At 42.2% G+C, this 17,225-nt stretch overlaps 1 protein-coding gene across 1 annotated transcript in view; it reads right to left on the bottom strand.

Moving 5' to 3' along the window:
- Window positions 1-1,358: 1,358 nt before the first annotated feature.
- GPR19 (G protein-coupled receptor 19) overlaps window positions 1,359-17,225 on the bottom strand; it is a 44,329-nt gene continuing 28,462 nt past the window's right edge. The window contains exon 4 of the mRNA XM_010371007.2: window positions 1,359-2,943. Coding sequence (XP_010369309.1) covers window positions 1,674-2,921 — 1,248 coding nt within the window. The 5' untranslated portion in view covers window positions 2,922-2,943 and the 3' untranslated portion in view covers window positions 1,359-1,673. The remainder of the gene's footprint in view (window positions 2,944-17,225) is intronic.

The following is a 17,225-nucleotide window of genomic DNA, read 5'->3' on the forward strand; positions in this document are numbered from 1 at the left end:
TGGGAGGCTGAGGCGGGAGAATCACTTGAACTTGGGAGACAGAGGTTGCAGTGAGCCAAGACCACGCTATTGCACTCCAGCCTGGACAACAGAGTGAGACTCCGGCTCAAAAAAAAAAAAAAAAAAAATTAAAAAAGAAAAAAGAACAGCCAAATTCTCTTAGACCTTTGACTTCTACCAAGGCAGTGGTCAGGAAGCCCTTCAAGGCCTGGATGGGTTTGGCCCCTCGTGTTCTCTAGGGAGACATCCGAAATGTCAAGGAAAGAGCGACAGACAGACATGCGGTTAGAGGCCCGAGTTTGAATACCAGCTCTGTCACATTCCAGCTTGGGCAGGTCACGTAACTTTTGAGTTCCAGTTTGCTCATCTACAAAAGGGATGATAATAAGTATATCACAGAATTGTTGAGAGGATAAAGGAGATAATGCATGTAAAATTGCTGAACAACTGGAGTTATTATTTGCAGCTCTTGTTAACTAGGGCGTGAAAATGCATACCAGTCTTGTCTCTAAACCCTTTATTGTTTAAATAAAAACATTTTTTAAATGTGCTGGCTGGTCCTCGATTTGAAATAATGGAGATCTGGGAACCAGAGGAAACACATTCCTTAGTTATCACAGGGAAAGAAGAGTTTGAGCTCGGCCAGGGTATGGTGCTGTGCCCTGGAGAGAGATGAGGGAGACCAGGCTCTGGCTAGAGAAATGGCCTCGAGTTTCTAGGAGAATGAGGAAGGCAGTCCTTGCCCTTGCTGTCCTGGTGTATAGGGGTAGGGCTGGGCAGCTGAAAGTCTCGGCTTGAATTGCAGAGCCTGTACAGAGAAATGCCATCTGTCATTTCTGTCTTTGGCATTTTTTAGATATGCTAGCAACAGCACCTGCCCATTTACTTGTATATAACTCAAAAATGGGAGGTAAATGTCCTAGACACAGCCTAGATGGGACACAGATGTCAGGAAAACATTGCATTGACTTTGCATTTTTCAAGGCTTCATCAGCTGCTTAGATTAAGGGAGGATAAAAACAAGAGAAAGAGCAAGAGAAATTAGGTAACTCTATGCTTTTCCCCACTAAGAATCCTGATTAAAATCCAACCACAGAAGACTTCCCAGCAAGTTCCAATATATGACGTGCTTTCCGTAGCAGATCTGGCTCGTGGTTACTTGGAGGACGGTAACGTGACAACCTATACACTATTAACTCATCATAAATGTTGCTTAGTGAAAGAAATATAAATCTCTGAGATAGGTGACATGGGGATTTCATTTGGAACTGAAGCCCATAGTTATAAAACTTCAGTAAGGAGGAGAAAAACAAAACAAAATGAAACTAGACTGAATGACTGAATCATTAATTAACGACTGTGTGTATGGCTTAGGTTTATGTTTTTGAACCAACAGTAAATAAGTGTTAAGAAAGCATTTTCTTTTTTATGCATGTAACTAATATATTAATAGTAAAAGGACTGTTGGCTGTAGCTCAAAGTGACTGCTTTCCCTAAAACATAAAAAGCAAGTAAAATAAAACCCACAAAAACCACAATAAACAAATGAATGCATTTTACAATATAAAACATTTCCCTTGGTAAGTTGAGGGAAAACAAATATGTAAATAGCTTCTGTTTTTATAATTAAAGCTTTTTAATCTCTGGTGCATAACAATTGAAAGAATGAGAAATTAGACAAAAGTATTTGGTGGATTTGAGTTAATGGGCCAAGCAAGCTTTTTTTCCTTGGCTTCTCTGTCAAATGAGTCATAGATTGAGTCTTTGGTAATAGTTTTGGCCATGGAAGGGATTTCTGAAATGCCAACATAGTTTTTTTTGGCCATCCTTGAACTTGTTGTGATAGTATAGGCATTACTTCGGTAACATTTCATAGAGGACATGCAAAAAGTCTCTTTCATCCCTCTCCGAAAATTGGCATTATAAATTGAATACAGAGTAGGTTTAGAGGCTGAAGAACTAAAGGCTATCCATGTGATAGCTGTGAAAACAAGGGAACTTTTCTTATAGTCTTGTTCATGTGGGTGCCATAGCTGAGCTACATGAAAAGGCAGCCAGGAGAGCAAAAACAACAGATTTAAAATGAGGAACATCTTGATGGTTTTCACTTTTGTCCGAGGGACGATGTTCATTGTCCTCCTCACTGTTCGGCCATCTGTGCCTATTCTCCAAATATATTTTATGACCTTTTGGTAAAATAAAATTATGAGTGCAGATGGAATCACAAAGCCCACCAAGAAGTGGATGACAGTATAGGCTGTGCCTTCCCAAGAGGAAGGCAGGAAATAGTTACAATGACTGTCCCAGTTGGAGCCATAGAAAAAGAGCACAGGGGTCACAAAGGCTGCATCAAAGATCCACGATGCTGCGATCATTTTCTTGGCTTTTTCTCTGGACACCTTGAAGCTCAGAGGATAGACGATGGTGTAGAACCGGTCTATGCAGATGGAGAGGAGAACATAGATCTGGACACCTGGAGTGAGATACTGAAAATATCGCACAACCTTGCACATTGCACTACCAAGCGTCCACCTTCCAGTGGTGAACTGGAGCAGGACGAAAGGCGTGCTGGCAACGCTGATGAGAAGGTCAGCACATGCCATGGAGACCACAAAGTAGTTGGTGGTAGACTGAGTCCTCCTACTCCTGTGGATGACCAGACAAACCAGGGAATTGCCGAAGATAGAAAACAACCACAGAGTCCCAAAGAAGATGCTGGCTGTGGCCACTTCCCCGGGTTTCAGTCCATAGTGCAGATGTGTTTGGTTGCTCATCCAGCCGTGCTCCTCACCTAATTCCATCAGGTACTGGCTTGGCAGAGGTGTGGCTGCTGCAGTGCAGCTGCGGTTTTGGAGCGGTACCAGAAGTGTAGGAATAATCAGCTGTGGCTTGCTGTTATCCATTCTGTGAGCAAAGACCATATTCACTTTTTTTCTCTTAATTCTGGATGGGGAAAAGAAGAATGAGGCCTCCTGTTAAAAAGGTGTCATACAGGTTGGTTATGATTATGAAGGCGAATGATCTTATTTGACATTTAGATTGGTTGTCATTTGTCTATGAGTAGGACTTGTGCATTGGCAGGAAAACATAACTATTATCCAGAAAAAGCCTGGCCCCCATTTTGTTTTCATTTTAGGAGCTGTTTCAGCAGATCCCAGCTCAGGCTCTCTCTGATCTCACCTTCTCTTGAGCCTTAGTCTTAATACCAAGCCCCACCCCTACACATATCCTTTTCACTGCACTCATCAGGGATCACAGAGGATTAGGGATCTCAAATTTGGCTCATGCTAAGGGTGTTACCACCAACTGAAGATCTGCTGGCATTCTGGGCAAGTATGTGAGAAGTTCCTAATTGTCATGAGGTTGCAAGAGAGGAAAGCTTGGGCAGATGAAAACACACCGATTTTGACTATGGAAGTAGCTAACAGCAGTCCGTGAATAGAGACTGGCTAGCTACTGGGAAGGGTGCTGTCCTCACTTAGTGTAGATTTTCCATCATAGAAGGATCATGGTAACACATGGAGCAATCAACACTGCTGCATGAGCCAGAAATAGCTCCTAATTTAATGACATGTGAAAATAGGTTGCTTTTTCTAGAAGACAGTTCATGTACTAATAGCTTGCCACTTATCAGTGACATATATTTTGATGCTATTCTGTTGTTATTGTTTCATAAAATATTGACTGAAGAACATACAAGATGTCCTCTAAGAAATGGAACCAGGTTATGGGAGATCTTATGGCAGTCAGGTGATTAAAAACAACAACAAAAAAAATGTAACTGTTAGCTAAGCATAGTGGCAAACACCTATAGTCCCAGCTACTCAGAAAGCTGAGGCAGGAGGATCATTTGGGCCCAGAAGTTTGAATCCAGCCGGGGCAACATAGCAAGACCCTATCTCAAAAAAAAAAAAAAAAGTAGGGCGGGCACGGTGGCTCAAGCCTGTAATCCCAGCACTTTGGGAGGCCGAGATGGGCGGATCACGAAGTCAGGAGATCGAGACCATCCTGGCTAACACGGTGAAACCCTGTCTCTACTAAAAAATACAAAAAACACTAGCCAGGCGAGGTGATGGGTGCCTGTAGTCCCAGCTACTCTTGAGGCTGAGGCAGGAGAATGGCATAAACCCGGGAGGCGGAGCTTGCAGTGAGCTGAGATCCGGCCACTGCACTCCAGCTTGGGCGACTGAGCAAGACTCTGTCTCAAAAAACAGAAAAAAAAAAAAAAAGTAACTTAAAATTACTAAGCACTTTTTAAAAGCTTACAAAGCTTATAGTTCTTAGATATAAAAGAATACTTTAAAGTTTAGCCTTTATTTTATACTTTTTATATTATTCAGTGAGAAAAAAAAGTCACACTTTTTAAACAAGCAAAAAGATTAACTAGTTGTGGGCCATTCAATTAAAACTGAGGTGATTAATACAAAAAACTAGCTGGGCGAGGTGGTGGGCGCCTGTAGTCCCAGCTACTCTGGAGGCTGAGGCAGGAGAATGGCGTAAACCCGGTAGGCGGAGCTTGCAGTGAGCTAAGATCTGGCCACTGCACTCCAGACTGGGTGACAGAGCCAGACTCTGTCTCAAAAAAGAGAAAAAAAAAACAAAAAACAAAAAAAAACCTAAGGTGATTTTGCTCACAGATTATAGAGGTTCAATTTGGTCTGAATCCAGGAAACGAAGAGAAATAGTAGCAATGTAATCCGTAATAACCATAACAATTATGGTGATTAACATAAGCGATAAGGATAAACATTAATATTTTCAAGAATGTGCCCACTAAAAGTAAAAGCCCATGTGGGGTTACAGCTACCATTTTGCTGAGATTCCATCTGGCCTGTGGCACAGGGGATGTGGCTCCAGCAACAGGCTTTTCTAGTGGTCACTAGTTTCTTTCTTGGGGGGCTCCTGTGTCTGCACCTCATAAAGAAACATTTCTCAAGTGACAGCCAGGATTAAATAATAGTTCATAATGAAACAATGGTTCTTAATGACTAAATTTTTCTTTTTCTTTTTCTTTTCTTTTTTTTTTTTTTTTGAGACGGAGTCTCACTCTGTCCCCTGGGCTGGTGTGCAGTGGCACGATATCTACTCAACGCAACCTCCATCTCCCAGGTTCGAGAGATTCTTGTGTCTCAGCCTCTCAAGTAGTTGGGACTACAAGTGTGCGCCACCACGCCCGGCTAATTTTTGTATTTTTAGTAGAGACCGGGTTTCCCCATGTTGGCCAGGCTGGTCTTGAACTTCTGACTTCAAGTGATTCACCCACCTTGGCCTCCCAAAGTGCTGGGATTACCAGTGTAGCAACTGCACCCGGCCCTTGTTTTTTCTTTGAAGGACTTTTGTACTAATTTGTGGTAGAGAAAGAAGTGTTACTACATATCATCTTCACCAAAAAGCCACATTCAATACAAGTCTGGTGCTCCAGGCAATATACTCAATGCTGTTCTGTTATCTTTAGGCTTTCTTGTCCATGAGGCAACCTTACCTAAGCAAGCTTAAGTAAGATAATTAAAATTTTAAAAAAATTTTAAAAATGTGTTTTTGCCACATAGAAAGCCAAAATAATTAAACATGCTGATCACTAAAAGATCTTTAAGCATGCTGGGAAAATGATAGTCAATGGTAAAAACAGCAACCATACTTTCTATATAAGAAATCAAGGCCTGGCCGGGCGCGGTGGCTCAAGCCTGTAATCCCAGCACTCTGGGAGGCCGAGACGGGTGGATCACGAGGTCAGGAGATCGAGACCATCCTGGCTAACACGTGAAACCCCATCTCTACTAAAAAATACAAAAAAAATCTAGGCGGGCAAGGTGGCGGGCACCTGTAGTCCCAGCTACTCGGGAGGCTGAGGCAGGAGAATGGCACAAACCCGGGAGGCAGAGCTTGCAGTGAGCTGAGATCCGGCCACTGCACTCCAGCCTGGGTGACAGAGTGAGACTCCGTCTCAAAAAAAAAAAAAAAAAAAAAAAAGAGAAATCAAGGCCAGGCACGGTGGCTCTCGCCTGTAATCCCAGCACTTTGGGAGGCCGAGGCGGGCGGATCACAAGGTCAGAAGATCGAGACCAACCTGGCTAACACGTGAAACCCCATCTCTACTGAAAATACAAAAAATTAGCCAGGCATGGTGGCAGGCGCCTGTAGTCCCAGCTACTCAGGAGGCTGAGGCAGGAGAATTGCTTGAACCCAGGAGACGGAGGTTGCAGTGAGCCAAGATCGCACCATTGCACTCCGGGCTGGGCAACGGGGTGAGAGGCCATCTCAAAAAAAAAAAAAGAAAGAAATCAGGACGTAAGATCTAAAATTAGCATTGTCCTAGAAAATCTGGACTGCATGACCCTCATACATATAAGATTGAAATCATCTTTTCGCCTTCCTATGTGTAAAACCTATGAAACTTAAAAAAAAAAATCTTTTAAGATTTAAAGTTTAAAAATAAACTAAAACAGACAAATAATTTCCCCAGACAGAACACTGTTCTAACTTTTCTGGGATGCCTGTGGCCTGAATAAAACAGGAGTCTACAGGCACTTTTCCTTACTGCACACACTTGAAAACCTGTGACCTTCCTTCTGTTTCTTTCTTCCTCTAACAACAAAACTCTGTAAATGAAACTCAAGCTTACCGCTTTAACTAAAGCCTGGGGGCGGGGGCCCATCCATCATTTGCTCCAGCTGCTTTACACCCATGAGTATGTCTGCCCATTTCCCCAGCCCAACCACTTGGAAGCAGAGGATCCCGATGCTCAGAAACAGGACGAGGGAGCCCAAGGAATTTCTGAGTCTAGGTTTCCTCTGCTGGTGGCATGAGTTTTCACTCTACCTAAAATTGCTGCAGTTCTGAATATCCATTCAACAAACCGAGAAACTGGGCTAGGTATAAAGAAAACAAAGATACGTAGGGCCCATAAAATAAGCAGTGTGCCAAATTATAACTCAATTTGATAATAATTATCATTAACTGCTAAGAACAGAACTATGTACAAGGAGCTAAGTAAGATAGAAATAGGGACCCAGTTTAAAGTCGTCACAGAAGAGGTGAAGTTTGAGCTGGGAGCTTAGAGGATGAATAGGACTTCTTCAGGAAGACAAGTGGATAAAACATTCCAGGGGAGAGAGAGAGCATGTGGATTTAATTTGGGGGCCATTTTTCTGGGTTGATCTTTTTTGGAGCCCTTTTCCCCTCAGAAACGTAGTTTCCTTCAGACCATGCCTCTCAGAGTATATAGTTTCTAAATGCCCTACAATCAAACTGACCTAAATTTTTCCTCTGGTTACAATGAGAGGTTATATTTTCTGCCTTCATGGGCAGAAATGCGGTCAGACGGTGGGTAAGAACATTAGCATATCCAGAATGGTTGTGGTACCCTTGTTCATACAGCGTCTTGTTAGTCCTTTACTGCAGCATTTTCCAAGTTTGTTTTGCTCTAGCTTAGCAATGCAGTACACTGGAGTCTCCCAGGGAGCTTTAAAACATATTGATCGGCCGGGCGCGGTGGCTCAAGCCTGTAATCCCAGCACTTTGGGAGGCCGAGACGGGCGGATCACAAGGTCAGGAGATCGAGACCATCCTGGATAACCCGGTGAAACCCCGTCTCTACTAAAAAAATATAAAAAACTAGCCGGGCGAGGTGGCGGGCGCCTGTAGTCCCAGCTACTCGGGAGGCTGAGGCAGGAGAATAGCGTAAACCCGGGAGGCGGAGCTTGCAGTGAGCTGAGATCCGGCCACTGCACTCCAGCCTGGGCGACAGAGCGAGACTCCGTCTCAAAACAAACAAAACAAAAACAAAAACAACAAAAAGGCCTCCCCTGCTCCATTAATTTTGATAAAAATATATCTTCAAGGGGGTGTTTCTGAAATATAAGATCTGGTTAATTAGTAATTCTCTTCAGAGCTATCCACATGAAGTAATTTTAGGACAAGAAAGCCTTCTTCACCTCTTTCCTGTTCAACCTATCCCTTCGCAGCAGGTCTGAGACTACCATTTGATATACTCCCTTGGCTGAGGTATTGAAGGTCCTTATTTATCTCTATCTGTATGTGATCTAAAAGAGGAATCATTCATTTATCCTATTATCTACTTCTCATCCATGCAGGCTTCAAGATTAATACATGAGTGGGGAAAATGGTACATGGGTTGTCATAGTACAGAACTGGGGGCCAGGCATGGTGGCTCACACCTGTAACCCGAGTGGCCGAGGCAGGCGGATCACCTGAGGTCAGGAGTTCAAGACCAGCCTGGCCAACATGGCAAAACCCCGTCTACTAAAAATACATAAATTAGCCAGGCGTGGTAGCACGTGACTGTAGTCCCAGCTACATGGGAGGCTGAGGCAGGAGAACTGCTTGAACCCGGGAGGCAGAGGTTGCAACGAGCTGAGATCATGCCACTGTACTCCAGCCTGGGCGAGAGTGAGACTCTGCATCTCAATTAAAAAAAAAAAAAAAAAAAGAACTGGCGACTGGTTGGGTGGACCCCTGTAATGATGGGATCCTGGGGCACCTGGGAGGAGAATGTACCCTATCACTTTGCTTTGTAATTTTTATTTTGCATGTTTGTCTCCCCCATTAGGTTATGAGTTCCTTGAGGATCGGGACTATGTCTTTACTTCTATATCCCTGGGGCACATAGCTATTAAAAAAAAGATTTAATGAATATGTGAATGGGTGGATATGTTAGTAAAAATTATCCAATACTTGAAAACAAGGCAAAAAAGGACATATCCTTTTAAGGTCATACAGGGACATTATTAAATGGGCCTCTCCAAGGATTATTTAATTCTCTGGGAGAATGTACCTGTGCTTGACTTTGCTATTTAATATTTAACTAGAGCTCAGACACTGTGAAAATATTTCTATGTTAACTTGTAGATTTCTTTCTAGCAGAAAAAAATAACCCCAAAGGTTATGGACTTACTGCCCTGTAGGACATTAGCCAGTTTAGTGTTTACCTAGCAATTTTATGCTGAAATTCTTTTTTTAAAATGCCTATAAAGATGCATTCTTCAAATGCTCTTGGAACCAGCTTTATTATCTCATTGGTTCCTTCGGTATTATGTTAATAAATCGTTAACATATGTTCATCCAATATTTGTGTAAGTCACGATTCTAACTTTTTGAAAATCATACTTTGTTGGATGGAATGATGGATGAATGACTGGAAACTAAAAAGAGGGAGTGGAGGACCACAGGAATGGGGCATAGTCGACAAACTTTGCCTCACAATTCTGCATTAACTATTGGATAGGTTTTTCAGTTAGTTGTTGGGGTATTTCTAGACTTAAAAATACCCCAACAACTAACTTTTTCTCCTCTTGTGATTATAAAGATTCACAAATATTCTCACAAGGTAGAGAGACCATTTTTATTTCTTGAGATTTGTTTAAAAATTTAATGTCAAATAAGAATTTTTATAATGTTGATGTTTTACATGACTTGGTTGGAAAAAAAACCACAATAGAAACATTTTTTGTAGAATGGTAAGTATCTGCTGGACCTATATGGATACATGTGGCTATTTACTAATGAGCAGTAAGATTACAGTCATGACAGTAGTTATAGCATTAATACTACCAAGAATTAATACTTGCTTTTGTGCTTACTATGTGCGGCACTTTATATGTGTAACCCTTCAAAGTAGGTAAAATTACTGCCCTTGTTTTACAAATGAAAAAAAAACTGAAGTTCTTCCCTAAAGTCATACAGTTGGAAAGTGGTCACTTCAAAGCCCTTGCTCTTAACTACCATCAGGGTTTCCTGATCAGTGAGACCACAGAGGGCTGGATCTGAATTCAGAGAGTCAAACTGGCTGTACATAGGTAAGTCTTTCTTGACTCTTCATTCAAGCAGAGGAATACAACGTCATTCCCTAGAGCCTACCCACAGATACATCTGTTGAATATGCTAGCTCAGAAATATGTGACATAGTGAACAGTTTTAAAAAATGATCACTTCCACAATGTACCGCACAGCAGCTTAGCGTCAAAAGTGCAGCAGACATGCTGGCCTGGAGAAATAACCTTTCTTCAGGATAAAGAATGTGAGAATATTGGAATTTCAACATGATGCATAATTAACTGTTGCCTTTTAAACAGAATGAAAGCAGAATTCTAGACTTCAATTTGAATTGAAGTGAGGAAAACATTTGATCAATTGTATTATCCCAAGTAGGAAATTATCTTTTAAAATTTTCGTTGTTTAAATTCAGGAAATACCATGGTACGGAGATTTTATCTTAAACCTTTCATTGTTGTGTAGGCTTGATTTGCTTACATGTGAAAATGAGAAATGCCTGTAACACTAGTGGGCTGGGACTGGCTTACATGGGGAACCCTGAGCCAACTGTACATACATTTCTTCCCCACTTCAGGCTCAAAGACATCATGTTGATATCATGAATCAGCCATGGTAGGAGTATGGCAAACACCAAAAATTGAAGTTTTGTTTTCTTTTCCCCCCTCTGCAGAGCCAGTTGTTAAACATTTATCCGCACACCACTTCCAGTAGGGCAGGGCTTTCAGGGCAGCCTATCCTAAGTCCTGAACTTATACACATTGCTGAACTTAAAAATGGCTCAGGAGGCCACACAAGCTCTTCTGAAGCTTCCTAAGTGGCTCTCTTGCTGTGTGGCCTTGAGATAAGACTCTGGTGTATGTGTGCTTGTGTGTGTTTTATAGAGATGAGGTCTTGCTATGTTGCCCAGGCTGGTCTTGAACTCCTGGGCTCAAGCAATCCTCCTGCCTTGGCCTCCCAAAGTGCTGAGATTATAGGTGTGAACCACCATGCCCAGCTGAGATAAGACTCTGACATGAACATTAAGTGGCTTATAAAACTACATAAGGCTAGGTAGCCAGCAGCATGACTGTGGTGGGGTAACAGGAAAACCAGAGAGGGTGAAACATGTTCTTACAATGTCGACTCAGATGAGTTTGCTAGATAAAATACAGGATGCCCAGGTAAATGTGAATTTCAGATAAATAACAAATAATTTTTTAGTAAAAGTATGTCCCATGCAATATCCCATGCAACATTTTGCTGGTGTCCTATATTTTTATTTGTTAAATCTGGCAAACCTACACCCAGAATGTAATCTTCTGCTAAAAAATCTATGTTTTAAATCTCACACAGTAGGCATACTGCAAAGCAGATATGTATTAGGCTTTGAAGTCAGTTGCATCCTATTCCTGTCACTCACTCGTAGCTGGGTGACCTTGGCCAAGTTACCTAACCCTCTTGAGCTCCAATTTTCTTAGCTGTAAAATAAGGATAGTCAGTTCCTATCTCATTTGATTATTATAATTAGATGAGAGAATATACACAGAACTTAGATGAGTTAAAACATGTACACTGCCTGATATGAGGAAAACAACAGGTGTTATTTTTATATATAGGTCTACAAAACACCTAGTTCTGTGTCTGGCACATAGCAACTGCTTCAAAAATTAGACTTTCAAACCATATGACAAACAAATTTTAGTAACCATATTACACATCACATACTATAGTAATAACACTAACATTGGTCACATAATCAAGGGTAAATGACTTTTGTGAAGGGGCCTGGGTACTTAATCATCATTTACAACTATGTTTTTAAGGGGAAAATCGTTGAGGCCCAAATAAATAAACACATTTTCTCCAAGTTGGGGATGATTTTATGTGACACGTTGGCCAGATCAAACTTTTTAAGATCTACATCAAAATACATAATGCAACTGGACTGAATACGCCTTTTCCAAAAGCCCATAGAATCCATTCTGCTTAAATTATTTCCATTAGAGGCTGGGCATAGTGGCTCACGCCTATAATGTCAGCACTTTGGGAGGCCGAGGAGGGCAAATCACCTGAGGTCAGGTGTTCAAGACCAGACAGGCTAACATGGTGAAACCCCATCTCTACTAAAAATACAAAAAAAAAAAAAAAAAAATTAGCCGGGTGTGGCAGCTGGCGCCTGTAATCCCAGCGACTAGGGAGACTGAGGCAGGAGAATTGCTTGAACCCGGGAGGCAGAGGTTGCAGTGAGCTGAGATCGCACCACTGCACTCCAACCCAGACAAGAGAGTGAGACTCCACCTCAAAAAAAAAAAAAAAAAAAAAAAATTACTTCCATTAGATATTTTGAATAACTGCAAAAGAACCTCACACTGTCAATGAAAACAGAGCTTCTTTCCACCACCTGAGACTCCTGGTGCCACAAGCTTATAGGCCTGGAATTTTCTCTACTGGTCTTTTTCCTTTCCTCCTCTTATATAATATATATAAGTATTCCTCCATAATAATCCAGCTCTGTACCTTTCAAACTGTTTCCTAACTGGGATCAAGCAGTTTCTCAAGCTCAGACTGGGTGTATTTTCTTTTTCTTTGGAAACTGGATATGCTTTCATGGTAACATGATTTTTTTTTAAACAGAGCTGTTTTCAAAACAACTTCTTCTAACTTCACAAAACAGCTTAAAACAACCATGAACATTCCTGGCTCAGAAATGCTGCCTATCTAGATTTAAGGGACTATTACTCTCCTGTCACATTTGCCTCTTTCTTTATTCTTCACATGAATTCAAACATATCACCCGCTCTCACAATTACAGCATCATCCTTTTTAAAGTCAAGATCCCTATTAAAATATAAATGTTTCTTAAAGACTGGTTGTACTTTTTTTTTTAGTTTTATATTTTATCAGTAGAGTAGTGATCTCTGAGACCCATTCATTCTATCTCTGAAATCTACGATTAGTGAAATGAGAAGAGAGGAGATGCCAAAAGCAAAAGCCATGAGGACTATCAGTAACTGAGAGAATTAAGATGGGGTGTCATTACGAGAAGGGCTGGGTGAAGGGTGAAAGGTGTAGTTGAAGAAGATAAACTTCACCTCCTTGACGGTTTTGTGAGAGAATGGATAACCACTGGGTAGATACCCTACCCAAATGAATATAAGAGAAAGGAGCCTGAGTTTTACCCCACATGTTGTCCACACGCTGCAGTCCTCCCCTAATTCTTTGCAAACAATGTTGCATGAAAAAAATGTTAGGTCATGTTGGCATCTCTTTGGGGGCGATCACCCCCATGGATGTATAAAGAATACTATTTAATATTTCTCTTCCCAACTGCTGCTTAGTAGCTTAGTAGAGTTCCTTGAACACAGCACACAGCTGCAGGTTTAATACTGAACTTCCCAACCTCCCTACATTCACACAAAATCTGTAAGGTAAGATAAAATGTAAAAGAAACAAGTGCAAAATAATTTCACCCTGGCCGGGTGTGGTAACTCATGCCTATAATCCCAGCACTTTGGGAGGCCGAGGTGGATGAATCACTTGAGGTTAGGAGTTTGAGACCAGCCTGACCAACATGGTGAAACCCCACCTCTACTAAAAATACACAAATTAGCCAGACATGGTGGTGGGTGCCTACAATCCCAGTTATTTGGGAGGCTGAGGCAGGAGAATTTGCTTGAACCCTGGAGGTAGAGGTTGCAGTGAGCCAAGATCGCACTACTGCACTCCAGCCTGGGTAACAGAAAAGATTCCATCTCAAAAAAAAAAAAAAAAAAAATTCACCCTAAGAAATGACCATTTTGTTATGATGGCATATTCAGTCATAACATCTATCCATTTTTTTAAAAAAATCACTTAGTGTGGCCAGAGTTGTGTTCATTGCTGGGGACACAGATGTTATAATAACTAGACAGACCAGATCCCTGTTTTTATGGAGCTTACTTCTAACATGGGAAACAAATAATAAACAGCTAAACAAATAAAAATGTCAGTAATTCAGAAATGATTAGTGCTATGTAGAAAAAGAAAGCAGAATGAGGGACCAAGAATTGGTGGGAAATGGAATGGCAGATGGCTGATTAGCTGGTTACCCAATGACCATTCCCAACTCCTCCCTCTCCTGCCTTACTTAAGAGGCTAAAAAGCTAAGATAATAATTTCCCCACCATCCCTTTCAGCTAGGTGTGGTCACATCAATATAATCTTCTTCTGGCCAGAGACAAGAGAAAGTCTCCCAGCAGGGTGTTGGGAGGTTCTTGGAAAAATGTTTCTTCCTTGATAAAATGAAAGAGGTGTGTGGTGAGTATTCTCATGGGCCTGGCTGCCTCTCTGCTCTTACCGCTGTAAACTGTCATATGAAGATGTCAGGGCACTGGGTGGTATCTTCTGAGGTCAGTGGAAGTCCTGAGATTCACCAAGACACAGTGCCCTGACACTGTGATGCTGCTAGGACACTCATCTCCAGACTTACTAAATGCAATCAATGTCTTTATGGCTTAAGCCACTTTGAGTTTTGCTACTCACCTCTGAAAGCACCCTGACTGAAACAGGGTCTGGTTTTAGATGGAGTGATTAGAGAAAGGTTCTCTAAAGAACCTGCCCCCCCATCGGGGCAGCTGAAACCCCAATGACAGGAAGCCCGCCACAACATTCAAGCGGAAGAAATGATGAGTGCAAAGACCCTGGTGTAGGAATGAGCTTCTTAGGTGGCTGTAGCATATCAATGCCAAAGAAATGATACCTGATATAACCAGAAAGGTGGGCAAGGGTAGGATCACACAGGGCATTGTAGGGCATGGTTTTATTCTATTGAAGGAAAATCCATCGCAGGTTTCAGGCAAAGGAGTGAAATGAATATGACATTTTTTTAACCCCCTCACTCAGATTTATGGTTTTTTTTTTTTTTTTTTTTTTTTGAGACGGAGTCTCGCTCTGTGGCCCAGGCTGGAGTGTAGTGGCGCCATCTCAGCTCACTGCAAGCTCCGCCTCCCGGGTTCCCGCCATTCTCCTGCCTCAGCCTCCGAGTAGCTGGGACTACAGGTGCCGCCGCCACGCCCGGCTAGTTTTTTTTGTATTTTTAGTAGAGACGGGGTTTCACCGTGTTAGCCAGGATGGTCTCGATCTCCTGACCTCGTGATCCACCCGCCTCGGCCTCCCAAAGTGCTGGGATTACAGGCTTGAGCCACCGCGCCCGGCCAGATTTATGTTTTAAAAATACAACTTTAGTTGCTGTGTAGGTGGCCAAGAGTAGAAGGAGGGAGAATAGTTAACAGGCTATTTATTACACCCAGCACTTTGGGAGGCCGAGGCAGGTGGATCACTTGAGGTCAGGAGTTTGAGACCAGCCTGGCCAACATGGCAAAATCCTGTCTCTACTAAATATATAAAAATTAGCCCGGCATGGTGGTGGGCGCCTGTAATCCCAGTTACTTCAAAGGCTGACGCAGGACAATCGCTTGAACCCAGGAGGCGGAGGTTGCAGTGAGCTGAGATCGCACCTCTGCACTCCAGCCTCGGTGACAGCCAGATTTTGTCTTAAAAAAAAAAAAAAAAAAATCTATTACAGCCTGGGAAACATAGACCCTATCTCTAACAAAACCAAAAAAAAAAAAAAAAAAATTAAAAATTAGCTGGATGTGGTGGGAGGCTCCCAGCTACTTGGGAGGCTGAGGCAGGAGAACTGCGGAGCCTAGGCGGTTGAGGCTGCAGTAAGCTAGGATCACACCACTGCACTCCAGCCTGGGTGACAGAGCGAGACTCTGTCTCTAAATAAATAAGATGCTATTACAATAACCTAAGTAAGTGATGATGGTGGCTTAGACCAGGGTGGTGGCAGTGTAGGTGGAGAAAAGTAGATGAATATTGAAAGTATTATGGAGACAGAAACAAGATTAGTTGATGTGTGATGGGGTTAGGGGATGGGGATGACTCCTAGTTTTGAGAGCCTGAGAGCAAGAGAGAAAAAGTTTAGGGAGCTTGAAATCAATAATACCATTTTAGATAAGTTAAATTCCCACTAGATATCCATGTAGAGATATCAGCTGGCTACTGAATACGTACGTTTGGAAAAATGTCTTTTGAAAATGTGTGCCCATTTGAATCAATTCATTCATCTCTCCATAAATATACACTAAGATCATACTATGCTCCAGAATGTGCTATGTTAATAATTAGATACACAATGGTAAACAAAACTGTATCCCTACCCTCATGAAGATAATAGCATAATTAGTTGTAGAGGGGTAGAGAGTAGTAAACAGCTAAGAAGAAATGAATGTATTAAGTTGTAGTAAGTCCAATGAAAGAGTAGGCTCCTATAAGAGAGCATGGTAAGGACCCTCCCCTGGGCTGGGGTCGGGGAGGCAATGGAAGCAGCAGCAGAGATGATGAAGAATGGCTCATCTAAGGTAGACCTGCCAGGACCCCTGCTGCTGACAGATGACAAGAGTCTAGCCAACATGCCGCCTTGGGTCCCAGTCACCTTCCAGGTCCTTAACAATGTTCTAGGCTCCTTGAGGCCTGGAGTTAGGACTGTTGTGATAGTGTGTTGTCCTGGACGCAATTCAGAGGTTTTTTTGTAGACAAAAACAGCTAAATTATCACATGGGGAGCAGGTTAGAGAGAAAGAGGGATAAGTAGAGCTGAGAGGAACAAAGCATCCCCATAGATTTTGTTCTGTGTAAGAACTAAAGGACCTAGGAAGAGGAAGAGAGTCTCAGTAATGTTTGCCACTGATGTTCCCATCAGCCTGGTAGAATACAGCCTTGCCATTATTTAAAGGAAATAATATGAGTAGTAGGCAGAATGGTCCCCCAAAGATATCCATGCCCTAATCCCTGGAACCTGTGAATTTGTTATGTTATACAGCAAAAGGGATTCTGCATAATAATTAAGGTTATGAACCTTAAAGTGGGGAGATTATCCTGGATTATCCAGGTAGGCCCAACATGAGCCCTTAAATACAGAGAACTTTCTCTAGCAGCAGCAGCAGGAGAAGTCAAAGACAGACTCCAAGCATGAGAAAGAATTGACATGCTATTGCAGGCTCTGAGATGCAGGGGCCCACATAGAGGGATCAGGATGAGGCATCTAGGAGGCATGATGGCTCCCACCTGATAGCCATCAAGGAAACAGGATCTTGATGAGGCCTCTAGGCGTTATGATGGCTCCCACCTGATAGCCATCAAGGAAACAGGATCTTAGTCTTACAACCACAAGGCACTGGATTCTGCCAACAACCCAACTCAGCCTGGGAGGGCAGTCAACCGCAGAGCCTCTAAAAAGGATCACAGTCCTGCTAAGATTTTGATTTTGGCCCTGGGTGACTCTAAGCAGAAAACTCAGCCAAACCCACCCAGACTTCTGACCTACAGAACTGTGAGATAATAAACAGTGTTATCTTAAGCCACTAAATTTGTGTTAACTTGTTACAGCAGCAATAAAAACTAACTCAATAT

Source organism: Rhinopithecus roxellana, chromosome 10 (genome assembly GCF_007565055.1).
Source record: "Rhinopithecus roxellana isolate Shanxi Qingling chromosome 10, ASM756505v1, whole genome shotgun sequence".
In the NCBI taxonomy this organism is placed as follows: Eukaryota; Metazoa; Chordata; class Mammalia; order Primates; family Cercopithecidae; genus Rhinopithecus; species Rhinopithecus roxellana.